Here is a 14,455-nt window from a genome sequence, read left to right on the forward strand (position 1 = left end):
TGTTGGCGTCTCACTCTCAAAATTAATATCACAGAAAGGCTTTGCACCAGTTTAGACGATTCAAATGTTAAAGGTCTGCTTAATGGTTGGTACGGTTCCTTTTTTAATAAATCTTTACAAATATTACCATCTACTTTAACTGTCAGATTTGTCATTTTTCACCAAATTTAGATGTCCCATTTAAAAAAATCAAGGAACCCATTATTTAATTATTTCGAAATGTGCATACATACATAAAATTAAATTGATTTATCTTATATTGCATACCAAACAGAATGATTAAATATACAGTAAGTATGTTGAGTTTTTGACACTATGCACAAATCACAAAATATTTCTGAAGGAAATAGTTCTTTTCTTTTCGTGATGGAATCGTCCAATGTGGCGTCTCTAGACTTTGGCAATGATTCTAAGAAGACATTACCGTCCAGGTCAACCCCGAGTTGCAATGCCGAATGATGACAGGTATTTGGCAGTAACTGCCAAAAGAATCAGACAGAGCACAGCATCAGACCTGTCTCTTTAGCTATCTTCAGTCACAGACAATTATGACATATTGGTCTATAGGCTCGCAAGCCTGTTCCACTCACGGCAACTCACTATCGTCAGCGGTTAGCCAGGAGTAGAGAATATACAATGTGGACATCGTCACAGTGGGATTATGTGATGTTTCCAAAGAGTCCAGATTTAGCTTAAAGTCTGATTCACGTCGGATTTCCATATGGAAAATGCCAGGTACTCTTTAACACCAAGAGAACATTATTGAAAAACACCGTTACGGTGGTGCAGGATTGCTCTTTTGGGGTGGAATTATACAGGGCTCCAGAACATATCTGCATGCTCATATCAGTACCATGAGGGCAAATTTATCGAGGCATTATTCTGGAACAACATGTACGTTTGTTTGAGGGGTGACATGGGAGCTAAATTTGTGTTTATGGATAACAACGTCCGTCCTCACTTTGTAAACATCGTAAACGAATGCCTTCAATCAGAGGATACCAACCGTATGGAATGGCCAGCATTTTCACCTGAGATGAATCCGATAGAGCATGTGTAGGATACGCTTGGCTGATAATTTGTTGCCCGTTGATTACCTCTTATATGTGTACCGGAACTTCAGAGAGAATTGCTTGCTCAGTGGCGTAATCTCCTCCAAGATCAGCTCAATAATATGGCACTCAGGTTGTCTAGACGTTGTAAGGACTGTATTTCATTGTCTGGGAGACATACAAAATATTTGCCGTCATACCAACCATGTAACGTTTTTGTAAGTGATATATTTTTTGTAATTGCTCCAGGGAGCAAAAATCATAGTTTTTAAGTATAGTATCCTACCTACACCATCTTTTTTGTTCTTTATCTTTTCTTTCATAAATGAGATTTATGAATAAGTCATGTTTGTTTTGTTTCTGAACCTTTATTTGCCGGAGCAGACATTATCATTAATTTATGGACATGAGTGTAATTCTAATATAATAATGAAATTATATTGCATAACTCTCAGAGCAAGTGTTCTATTTGAAGTTATATCTAAATTTCCATATCTATTTTGACGTTTCTTTTACATTTCTTTCATGTATAGAAGCTCTCTCTATAGAAACATAATTCCGTCTTTAGATAGATATTGAAATAAATGACATATTAATTTATTTTTTCCTATTAGATATTCATTTTATATACTTTCTACATATATAACATCACACTTTAAATCGCATACGTATTACAATTTCCTATTTTGTCCTTATTTGTTCTTTTTCTGTTACATTGGTGCGGCAATGAATATTTGAAAGTGAGCTGGTAACCTTCTTCAGATTTCCCATTCTGATCTGTACCCATGATTACAAAACGATTTGTCTACCCTCAGAAACTTCAAAGTAATTTAAAACATGTCACTTATGAAAAAAATGAAGTAAGTAGGTGAAATCAGTGAGTGGGTGAATTAAATGATGTTCATGGTCTTAAAAATAATCATTTTTCTGACATAAGAATTCAGTATATGTTTGACATTAATTGTTGATTCTTTTTTCATAATTTTTAAAAACTGTGTATCTCTTTTATTATCATTCTGCATTTTCATTTTCTATATAGCTCAAAATAACATTGATTCTTTACCTTAGTTCTTCTATGCATTAAAGTTATCGATTTTTTTGTCTTATTTATAAATATTTTCTAATTTAATTCATGAAGCAAAACCAATCATATACCTGCTTTTCTAAAAAAAAATGTGGATTATGCATTTCCTGTAAATTTTTTGAAGTGTTTTATAATTTTTTTTTTCATATTTTCTCTAAAATAGATTAATCTGCATCATGTTATTTATTTCCAGATAGATAGATATATAATTATAAATGCTGTAAAATGCAAAAATACATTTGAATTTATATGTGAGCTTTCAAAATTTGCGAAATTTGTCTACTTTTTAAATTTAATTTTGGAGTAATTCAGTAGAAACTGATTATTAAAAAACGTATTGTACTACAAACAAAGAAAGATTACATGATATACGAAAGTGATTCCTGTCTAATGTTTATTTACAGAAAAAAATACACAAGACGATAACTTCAAAACTAGCCAACACATTAAAAACAATAAACGAAATGAATATAAGTTAGAGAGTCGAGAAAAATAAGTTAGGTAAATGAAACACATATTGATTCCTCTAATGAGGTGACAGTTATTCTGATGCCAATGATTTTGAAAAAAAGTTTAACAAAAAAACTTCTTTTCTTTCAGATTTTCTTCAAGATCCCTCGTACTGAGGCCTGAAAAATAAAAAAAAACTATGTTATACATACTTATCCATGAATTTAAGAATTTATATATGAATTTTTTATTTCACAGAAAATGAAAATGGATGATTGCTTGTAACCAATGCATGTGCCAAGAATACATCATCTTATACATCATCCCTTTATGTAAATATCCCATGTAAAAATAATACTAAAACCGATCATGTTGGTGAGACTGTAAGTCAAAGTTGCGCTGCTGACAATTTTTTCTGATTTATGGTTTAAAATATAAGTTATATTATGCCTAAAGGATCACACAGTAGAGAACAAAATTTATTTGAATGTCACATTTTAGATAAAATATTAATGAAAAATTACTTTGAAGCTACTCTGAACTTCTCCAAAGCTTTGGAGCAGATAAAAGTAGTGCTTATACCACGATCTACATTACTAAATGACAAATTAAATCAATTGGTAATAGAAGAGGAATATAAAACTGAAATACCATTTTTTTAGTACTCTATGGGAATCTAAATTAATGATTAGATTCTCTCCAAATTTTACTCGCACTTTTTTTGAATCGTAAGAAAAGATTGCTAAGGACATGGATATTTGGTTATATTAATTTTTAAAATAATAAAACTGTCAGGGTTCAATTTGAATCGTTGCTGTTTTTCAACAATGAAATTGCTTATCGTTTCAGCTTGCGAATTTCAATTTGTTTTATTTTTATATTTACTCTTTGTAGAATAAAGCTTTTTGTTCATTGATTTTTAGGGCAATCTAATTGTAGATATTCTTTAAATAGTTTTTAACATTTAAATATACATATTAATTTTTATATATGTAATTTTTATATATTTTAACATTTTTTTTTTCTGAAGCGAGCATTATCAAGAGATAATCGAATCCTTTTTAAAGATCGTCCCTTATTATTTTCCTATATTTTATAGTTTACTGATTTTAATTCATTAAAAAGATGCAAGAAGTGAGAGGATTTTATTTATTAATGATATTGCTTAAAGTAATTTTTACATCAAAAATATTTGCCATAGAAATATTTTTTATCACGTATAACGACAGGTTTAGTAGCTTGTGTAAAATTAACAACAGTATTTAAGCTGTAGCCATTAAAGTGTTTAAAAAAGAATAAACTATGAAATCGAAGATATTTTATCAGTGCATTAAGATTTTAAATATATATATTTTTAAGAGAAAAATGATACTGTTTTATAGATGCAAATGCTGTGTTAGAAAAAGATTTATCGCTTCTTTTCTTCATTTGACATGCTTATATAATTGTTACAACGTTTTTGAATTACAGTTTAGAACATTTTTGGAAAAATACAAGCAGATATTTTCTTTTCAGTTTTATGATAAATATAATCGACAAAACATTTTTAGCTATAAAATCTTAAACCTCGGGCACATCAATGATATAGATTATGATTTTTTAAAAAAAAATTTCCAAAAAATTATTAGAATAATGTTTTTTCTTTTAATTTTTATCAAAAGTTTCGAAATTAATAAGCACACTTCGTAATAAAAATTAAATTTCAAACAGTTGTTGACGTTAAATGCTTACAGTTTAAAAACTATTTAAATGTTTTTCGGTTAGAATTTACCATATTGGGAAACATTTCTGGTACACAATTTCGGTATTTCCTTTTCGCTTAGCTTATGAAATTTATATTTTTCTTGTGAGTCTGAAAACCATTTAATCTTTTCACATGACGGCAATTGCTAATGGAAATGCTTTAGGAAAATGCATATTCATATGTTAGCAGAAAAAATCATCGATCTCCTGAGATATTTCGTTTTAATTTCATTTTCTATGAACATAAAATATTTGATTTAGAGTATTTTCCTATCACCCTTTTTGAAATACCTAGTAAAAATTTTAGTCTTTTGTTAGCGTGAAGATTTCTACGATTAAGAAATAAATTTGAAAATAAGGGTCGTGTCAGCATGACGTTTTGAATTTTCTGTCTTTACAGAATTTAATAATGCTTGTTGCTAGTTAAGTTTTTTGGGATGAGCAATTTACATTTTTTTGTTTGTTTGAAATATTAAGTACAGTATTTTCTATTACAAGGTTTACTGAATGTCCCCAAAACATTGAGGTATTTCATTTTGTATCCAATTTCGAACTCATTTAAAAGTTATTTCAAAAAATTGCATTTAATGTAAAACTTTAAAAAAATTAATTCTTACCTGTTTTCTTTGAGGATTAGACTAATAGTCTCTATCCTTCACAACAGGTCTTATAAACTGTCTTCTAAGAAGATCAATCAAATTTCGTCGAGATTTCAGCTGGCTTCTAAAGGGAAAGATAAATACAACGAATTAAAAATAAATACCTAATTTAGTCAATGTTGTTAAAACTATTAAAATAGATAAAGCTACTAACACTAGTAAAAAAAAAATTACTGCACAAAACAGGAAATAATGCAAGTGTAAAAGCTGACAGAACATAATAAAAATATATCTGAAAATCTAATATTTATTTTTAAACTTTTTTCAAATGCTAATAATTTGTCATTTGCTGTTTGTTAATTTACTTTTACAAATATAATAAATAATTTGGGTACATAAATTAATTTTTCAAGATGCGAAGTTTAGAAGCTGAAATAGGAGCGAATCTACCTCTGATGTTTTAATTCAACATTTTATTAGATATCAGTTTGTTTATATCCAGGTTTTGAAATTGGTTTCGCGTGTTGAGAAAATGATGAAATAAATATAATACAACAATGCTTCCTGTCTGTAATTAATCGAAATTTATTAAATTTATCCCTTAATATGAATAAAAAAACTGCCTTTTAATTAAAATTGAATTTGAAATATATTAAAGATTGTCTTCTTCTCCAGTTTTCTTAACGTGTGTTTTAACTAAAATAACGATAAAAACACAGAAAAAAAAGGGTATAAGTGAAATGGTAGAATCTGTTTTACTTCTAAATTTAATCTTTTCACGAATAATAATTCATATTGTTTTCGAATATTTTCCTTCAGTACGCATTTAGTGTAAAATTGAAACAATTTGGAAAGAAATATTTTTAAACGATTTCAGATTTTTTCTTGACTAGTTTATAAAATGTAATACTAATTTAGATGGAAGCATCTGAACAGGAATTAAAATAAAAGAGCCATTTTTTATATGATATTCAACCGAATAGGAGATATAATTAACTTGGAAGAAACATCAAATTCATTATCGAATTTTTTTTATTATGATTCTTTATTATTTTTTTCAGGATTAAGCTAGAAAATTCTGCTTTCCAAGGTTCAAATACCTTTTTTTTTTTCGTTTTTTGTGAAAAGTTATGAGTTTTAAAATTAATGAGAGAACAATTCAAATTTATTTTAATTAATAAATGTTAATAATGTTAATAATTAATATTTATTAATTTTAATTAATAAATGTTAATTATTAATAAATACTACTGGAAATGGTGTTCAGACATTATTTCATTTCATATAGATATATTTTATTTCATTATGAGCAAAATAATTTCCTTTTCTCTCCACAATGATTTTTAAATAAAATAATTAATTGTATAATTTGAATCAATGATAAGTATGATAAATTCACATTAAAGCCTACATAAAATTGTAAACATTTATGATTATTTTTTGTCTGGCTTACATTTCAAAATTTTACTTATCAATTAAAATTTATTTTCCATTTATATTCATAGTTTATTTATTTTGAAACTAAATTACCAAAGAATTTAATTTTATACGAATATTTTATTAACACATTTTGCAGACTATAGTGTTTATAGACTATTTCTTCTTATATAAATGCATTTGATAGGAGTATAAGTGAAATAATTTCACTTACGTTACTATTATGAATTTTGAACAGTTTTTTTATTTTCTGAACTACAAAATAATGAAGAAAATTATAAACATTCAAGTAAATTTTTGAAATACTTTTTTGACTATCCACTATAATTGATAAAAGACTGAAAAACTGTATTTGAAGAAAGAATACACTTTTTATTATCGTATTTTTCGAAGTCCTAAAAATGTTTGAAACATAACTCAAGTTTTCATTCATGTCTGAGTATTTAAAAGGGTTAATTATCCTTTAAAAATTAATTAAAACTTATTTTAGTTAAAAAATAAATAATCTTCTATGATACATAAATTGTTAATATGAATATAAAAAAGGATAAAAGGAAAAGATATGTATATTTTTTATATATAATTTACGCGATAATAAGCCGATTATTTTTGAAGAAAATAATAAGATGATTACTTTTGAATACTTAGCCAGTAAAATATTTTTACGAATTTTTAAAACATTAATCTCAAAAAGATTTCATTTCCTTTTTGCATAACTCGTAAAGCATGGTAAATTTAAAATTTATTACATTCTTTGCTTTGTTTACTATCATCAACTGGTACAACGCCAGTAAAAGCTGAATTTCCACTTTTCAGAATGCAGCAATATTTATTTCAATAAATGGAAGCATTATTACGAAAGGCAGAAAAATTTTAGAAGATTAAAAGCTAAAAATACTTATACTGATGGCATGGAATACAAAAGTAATCAATATTTAAGACAGTAAGTGCCTAATGCATTATTTTCTGTTATTAGATAAATATAGCAAAACAATGCATCAACTTGAATCGGTATAATAAAATTAGGCTCCTTTTATATCAAATTTCGCCTTTCTTATTTCACAACACAGTTTCTAGAGATAAATGCTCAGAGAAAGTAATCAATCATTCATTGAATAAATCGGCTACATCTAACGTTTATGAAATTGTATGGCAAAAAAAAAAAAAAAAAGCTGAGAAAAATTCATTTTATTGAGATGAAATGCGGTTAATATGTCTCTAGTTTTTCACATTTAAACAAAAAAATTGTATAATTTGATATTTCTGCTGCATTTAATACTTCATTTGCTTCTTAATATCTTAAATATGAAAATGCCGAGAGAAATAATGTTAGTATGTATCTCTAATTTGATTTAAATGTGAATGATTTCTTTCAATTGCTTGCTATACACAAATTATTTCAAATTATTTTTAATTGCTGAAGAATTTATTACATAATTATTTAACATCGTTTAATGAACAATCTGTCATGTGTGTTTTATATCTAAATTATAGTTATTTTTTTATCAAATAATATCGATCAAAACTCATAAGGATTGTTTCTAATATTAAAATGACCCTTGAACGACTTTTTATTTATCAAATTTATCTTGTTTCCTTGAATTGTTGATAAGCTATACAAATAAATTTGGATCTCCCTTTTTATTAAATCGCAAACGATAATCTAAGTTTTTAATAAAAATTAATTATTAGGATTTTAATTCAATGCTTTCATTCGGAACCTTGAAAATGTAATTTTTCACGCATGTTTTTCCTCTAGATTGCTTAAAGCTAAATATTATTGAAATATACCTTCCTTGGGCCACTTGAATCAAAGTTTAGTTTGGGAAGTTCTTTATGGTTCTATATGGTTCTTTATGAAATGTATATGATTTTTGAATTAATCACATTATTAATAATAGTTATTTTATTTACTTTTACTTTTCTCGCCAATTATTTGATTCATTTTTGATATTATGAAAGTTGTCCTAATTAATATATCCTCTTTTCTATACAATAAATGGTTATTGTAAAGGTAAGAGGTTTAAATAAAGGGAAAAATAAAGCTAAATACAGCCTAGAATTAATTTTATTTATAGTTAATTCGAAAATAATCCTCTTGTCGCTTCAAAATGGGATATTAATTTAACTAACCTAATCTAGTCAAAACAGAAATAATCACTCTCCTTCTTAGTTTAATATTTATTTTAAGAATAAAATATAATTTTTGATGAATGTTATTTAAAATATTGGAAAATAAACTTAATGCTGAAGTTGTTATTTTGAAAGCAGATGGATTTTATAATCACTACGATGGTACATCTCATCGCAAAATTAAGTGAATATTTTTAGATTAACAAAAACAATTAATCACAATTTCTAGAACTCAAAGTTACTCACTGCAAATAATTTTCAATAATATTCCAAAGAAATGATTTGAACTGTTTATCATAGAGAGAAAATTTTTAAATTTAAACATTTAAGTTAAATGAATATAAACTTTGTTTCTTAATATGTTAAGCTTCAGAATGTTTATTCCATTAAAATTTTTTTGACCAGCAAAATTTTGCCATTCTACTGAAAATGTAATATGTCCATAATAATTTTATATGCTTTTAATACCTTACATGCACATATAATATAAATGCAAATGAGCTAAATAGGTGAATTTATTAAATCTACATTAATCATGTAGAAAATGTAAACGAATTATCAAATTTCACAAATTTTATTAGGATGGCAAAGAAAAGGAGTAATTTCTGTACTGTAAATGATCTTTTTGAGCAATTTTTTCCGAAACAACTACTTTACATCATTGTAAAGTAATATGAGTTGAAATATAATTTTCAAATGATTGGATGATTTTCTTTCGGGCTAAAAGGAATTTATGATAGTTACCTTATCTTTTAGTTGTACAGAACATATTTTGAATATATCTAATGAATCGCTAAAGGATAATGAATACTTTCATAATAAATGATGAACATAAACGTTTCATTAGAGTAACAATTTACTAGCAAAATACAATTGGAAGACTACTGAATTGATTATTGATTTTGAGGCCTGCTGCTCTATGATTTGATCGATGAGTTTTGGAGAGTCTTTTCATTGGGTCAATAATAAATGATTATTAATCCTATCCAGGATTACGTAAACATGACTGATTGCAATTACCTAGATAATCATTTCTCAGGGAAAGAGTGATGGATGTATGGTTTTAATTTACAGTGAAATCTTGTATAGGAAATTTCAATTCATGATAAAAAAAAAAACTAAAAAACATTATAATACAGAAACTTATGCTTTAAAAAATTTTTTTGATTAAAGCAGTGATTATATTAAAAAAAAGGATTTAACCAATTAAAAAATATCTCTTTAGGATCACTGTTGATTTGATTTTGGAGCTACCGGGAGTCGTGCGATTCTGAGATGTTCTCAGGCGATTATGTATGAATTATGGTCTCATGAAGATTATGTATGAATTATGTTCCCATGAAGATTATGTATTTGACGATAATTAAATTCTAAGTTTTCTCACTTCTCCAATGTGAGGATGCTTGTGAGTATTAGTCCCATGCACACGACCAACAATAGCAGAGGTTCTAACCCACATGGGCTGCAGATAACAAATGATTTAAAGGCAATAGTCCCATGCACACGGTCAACATTAGAAGAGGATTCGAACCGCATGAACTCTTCAATTTTCGATCGCAGTACTTTGAACTTATTATTGGGGTTTTGCCAAGCCAGAAAAATGACTCAAAAGCAATAAATAGTTCCACTTTAAAGATCACCATAGAATAGGGTTCGGGCTTGTTATGATTTGCAAATGGATTACAGTTAAAAAAAACACCGACATTTCTTTTTTGTTTTGCTTTTAATTCACAGTGAAAAAAAATGTGAAATGTTTTATTTTAATTAAAGTATGATATAAATGCTACAAAATAGGTACATTATACAAGGAATAAGTTATGTAATTTTACAGGAATAAGTTAAATACAAGGAATAAGTTATGTAATTTTACAGGAATAAGTTAAATACAAGGAATAAGTTATGTAATTATTGATCGCTTAGGTTTAAAATTCAAAATTAGATGATTAAATTAGAAGACCTGTTAGAAAGCCATTTAATCCAGCTTTATCGGTTTTGTTGCGTAATGATATTGATTCAAAAGTATTCTTTAAAAAAAACACACAGTCGGTTGAAAAAAGTATTTCAGTGAAGGCATCGTAATTCTGATGAAAGGAACATAAATTTAAAAGGTTTTTTCAACTCAATATCCTTTTTAAAGGTTGTAGGCGTCTTACTATAAATCGAACAACATTTACGGATGAAAAAAAAAAGCGTTGCTTGTAATCTTATGCAATAAAGAAAACTTTAAACTGATTTTACAAAACTTTTGCCCATGCTGAACTGATAAAGAAATTTACATTTATAAATGCAATAAATGCAAATAACAGAATTTAACTAATGTCATAAATGAACGGAAAAGAATTTAACTAATGTGAATTTAAATTGTGTTAATTCTCTTTTAAATATATTGTAAAAGTGCAAAATACATGCATTTCACTAGAAAAGCATCATAAGTTGTTTTCTTGTTAGAAAGTTATTTTAGTTTTATCCATTTAGAAAGTTTTATCACACTGTTTTGTTGCATGAATTTTAATTTAATTTTTGTAATAATACACGCTTCTATAGTGTTAGAAAAAGTATTTAACAAGCTCATATTGTTAACTAACACGATCTATTAAAGTTAATAAAATTTAAACTATCAAAATAATCAATTTTTGAAATAAAATCGAATGATTATTTTACAAGAAATAATTTTGAAATTTTTTTTATTTGTAAAGGAAATTTTTTATTTAACATTTGGAGCCCTTGAAACTACTTCAATTCAGTAAAGTATTGAACAATTTGATATTTTATTTTGAACTTTTGAATATTGTTATTAGATTGTTATTTTCTCAGGCGAAAATTATCAAGTGGCAAAAAGTTCTCAATTATTTCTTGAATCGGAAATACTGTTGAGAAGAATAATTTAAACTTCTTATTAAATACTTATTAATTTCTTATTAAATTCTTATTAATTTCTTATTAATTTATTAATTCTTAATTTAATTTAATTTAATTTAATTTAATTCTTAATTTAATTTAATTTAATTCTTAATTTAATTTCTTATTATTCTTTTAAATTTCTTATTAAAGAGAAGAAAAAATGTTGATCCTTGTTCGCTTTTATTTTTTAATATTTCGTATTAGCATATTACATATTCTTTTTCAGATCATTCTAAGAGAGTTATTAGTTTACTTTCATTTATTTGTTGGTATAATCTTAATTATATATATTAAAAATATTACTCAGTATTAAAATATTAAAAAAATCTCAATATTATGCTTTTTTAAAAATTGTATCTCGCTTTCTTGTACAAAATATTTCAAATTTTATGAGTTTTACCCAATTATTTGTCATTCGTAAATCTAAAATAAGCTGATAAAAAATGGAAGAAAATTTTAAAAATTAATATTTTAAACAATCATTAACAAAATACATTTATTTGGATATCTTTAATTTTTTTTGTTACGGTGAAGCTTTTAAAATTACTGAATAAAGGAACCGTAATCTCTGTTATAAGAACAATTTCAATTATCAAATCTACATCTAAAATGTAAATATTCCCCCCCCCCCAAAAAAAAAATTAAAGAATTAAAGTATAATTTCTATAATTTTGAGAAGAAAAAAATGACTCTGAATTTGCGTCATCTATTTTTTTTATACAAATGATTCTAGTTATTTTTGGAAAGCATATTAAACTTGAGGTAGGATTGGCAACGTTAACATTTTCTTATTCAAGAGTACTGAAAATTTAAAAAAAGATATCATTAAACATTTGAAACCATTTCGAGTGAATTTCTAATCATGATACTAAATAAACCTTGAGCAAATTATAAAATGGGGTTTCTCTAAAATTACTGCGCATTAAAACGCAACTGAATATACTTACTCATTCTCCTTCTCATCCACAACTTCATACTCAGTACTTTCATCAGGATCGGCATTTCTGATGAAAATGAAAATGAATTCACATTAGAGCTCATTCAGTGCTAAAAAGTTTCTGCATATAATTTTTTGAAAATTTGAAATTGGACTCATTTCTTGTAAATTAATTTGGGGTAATGGTGATAATATTTTCTAAATTAAGAATTTTTTTTTATTTTATTGAATATTTTTAGAATACATAAAACAAATTAATAATATCAAGAGGTTCCTATTTATATCCTACTGAGATGAAGAAATCTGATTTTAGTCATAAAAAATGTGAAATGGTTTTCAAGTGTTAGTAGCTATTTAAATAATTGGAATGTAAAAAAAAAAGGTAAAATATTTTCAGTTCGTTGTTGGTGATTATTGAAAGATTACAAGCAGTAAATGAATTACATTTGAAATGCTGTGCCTTTTTACAGTTCAGCAAATTTTTCAAAATTGGAATAGAAACAGATTGTTAATCCAAAATTCAAACTTTATGCGAATAAAGCCGTTGTATAAAATCAAATTGTGAAGTGTTATTATGATTATGAAACACAAGTCGAATAAGTGAATATATTTGATGAATAAATTATAACAAATTATACTATTATTATATTGGATATTTAATAACTGAAAATGAAGAAAATCGAGACAGTAATCCTACAATTTATGAGTTTCGTTTCAAAACATTGTAATAGCTATTTTATACATATGGACATAAAGACTAACTCGAAATTTAAATGTAATATATTCTCTAATTCGAAAGCAAATTTCTAGTCTTTATAACATTAAATAAATTAAGTATGCAGAATTATTCTTGACACATAGAATGAACTTAATCATTGATTTTCTTTAGAAAGATTAAATAATTATTCATGAGCAGAATTGTTTCCATTAATTTATGATTTAAGTACATTTATTTTCTATAAAACACTCTATTAAAATATAATTTTTAAGTGCTCCTTGATTTGATTAAATCTCATAATATTTATTTAAAATAACTATGGCTTAGTTATTTTTGATTCGTTTAATTAGTCATTTATTATAAAAAAATAGGATTTAAAAAAATATCATATTACTTACCCCAGAAGATTCTGCCTCAACTGTTCCAGATTTTCCACTTCGGTTTCGAAAGATCTGCTGCTGCAAAGAGTAAAAAAAAATTTGAAAAGTTTATCTAGCTATGAAGGAATGCAATATTATTTTCTATAATTTGTATGATTGCTTTAAATTTTTAAAATCAGACGAGTCGTTAATTAACTCGTGATTCAAGAATACCTAGAAAGTGAAGCATGTTTTTTCCATGAAGCACGTTTTTCATATGTTGATTGTTAATAAGCAAACCAAAAGATTAAAAAAAAAATGCTAACTGAATGTGTAGCTCTTGCTTACTAACTTCCCTTGTGCCTTCTGTTTATTAGAAACGTAATTTATATGCAAATATTGCATCAATGTTTTTTGTTACATTAAATAACAGATCAAATGATAATTTCTAAAGCGTGAACAGGTAATAGGTGATTTCTGAATCCTCTAATGTATTACTTTTAACAAAAATCAAATTTCACAAGGAGAGAAATACAAATATTTTACTTGTATATTTTATTAGAAATTCGATATTTAATAAATATATTATTAATTATTAAATTATTAAATATTTTCTAATTTTAAAAATAAATAATATAATGCAATTAGTTCCAAAAAAGTCTTAAAAATATAATTTATTATGATTTTTCTATAACTGCACAATATATAAATGATGCTTTTAATGTAATATGATTAAAATGGTATAATGTATGAAACATTTTCTAATTTTTTTTTAAAGTAAGAAAAAATCAATTTTAATTATGTATTTTATTAAAAGTTATTTATTTATTTTGTTAAGATCTTTTAAACAAACAGTAAACTGTATAATTTAATAGCTCTGAAAAGGATAAATAACACAATTACTTAAAACGACAAATGGGAAAGAAACGTTTATTCTGCGAATTTTAATATTATAGTTCCATTAGCTTTCTGTTAGCTTTTCCTATATATATATATTATTATTATTATCTTGAATGAACCAAAGTAACGATACAAATTTTGA

The 14,455-nt window shown here is 25.7% G+C and overlaps 1 protein-coding gene across 1 annotated transcript in view; it reads right to left on the reverse strand.

Moving 5' to 3' along the window:
* Positions 1 to 2,524: 2,524 nt before the first annotated feature.
* Positions 2,525 to 14,455, reverse strand: part of LOC129958999 (uncharacterized) — a 31,442-nt gene continuing 19,511 nt past the window's right edge. The window contains exons 2-5 of the mRNA XM_056071765.1: positions 13,453 to 13,512; positions 12,347 to 12,403; positions 4,947 to 5,052; positions 2,525 to 2,765 (exon numbers count right to left, since the gene is read on the reverse strand). Of these exons, the coding sequence (XP_055927740.1) occupies positions 4,968 to 5,052; positions 12,347 to 12,403; positions 13,453 to 13,512 (202 nt within the window). The 3' untranslated portion in view covers positions 2,525 to 2,765; positions 4,947 to 4,967. The remainder of the gene's footprint in view (positions 2,766 to 4,946; positions 5,053 to 12,346; positions 12,404 to 13,452; positions 13,513 to 14,455) is intronic.

Source organism: Argiope bruennichi, chromosome X1 (assembly GCF_947563725.1).
Source record: "Argiope bruennichi chromosome X1, qqArgBrue1.1, whole genome shotgun sequence".
In the NCBI taxonomy this organism is placed as follows: Eukaryota; Metazoa; Arthropoda; class Arachnida; order Araneae; family Araneidae; genus Argiope; species Argiope bruennichi.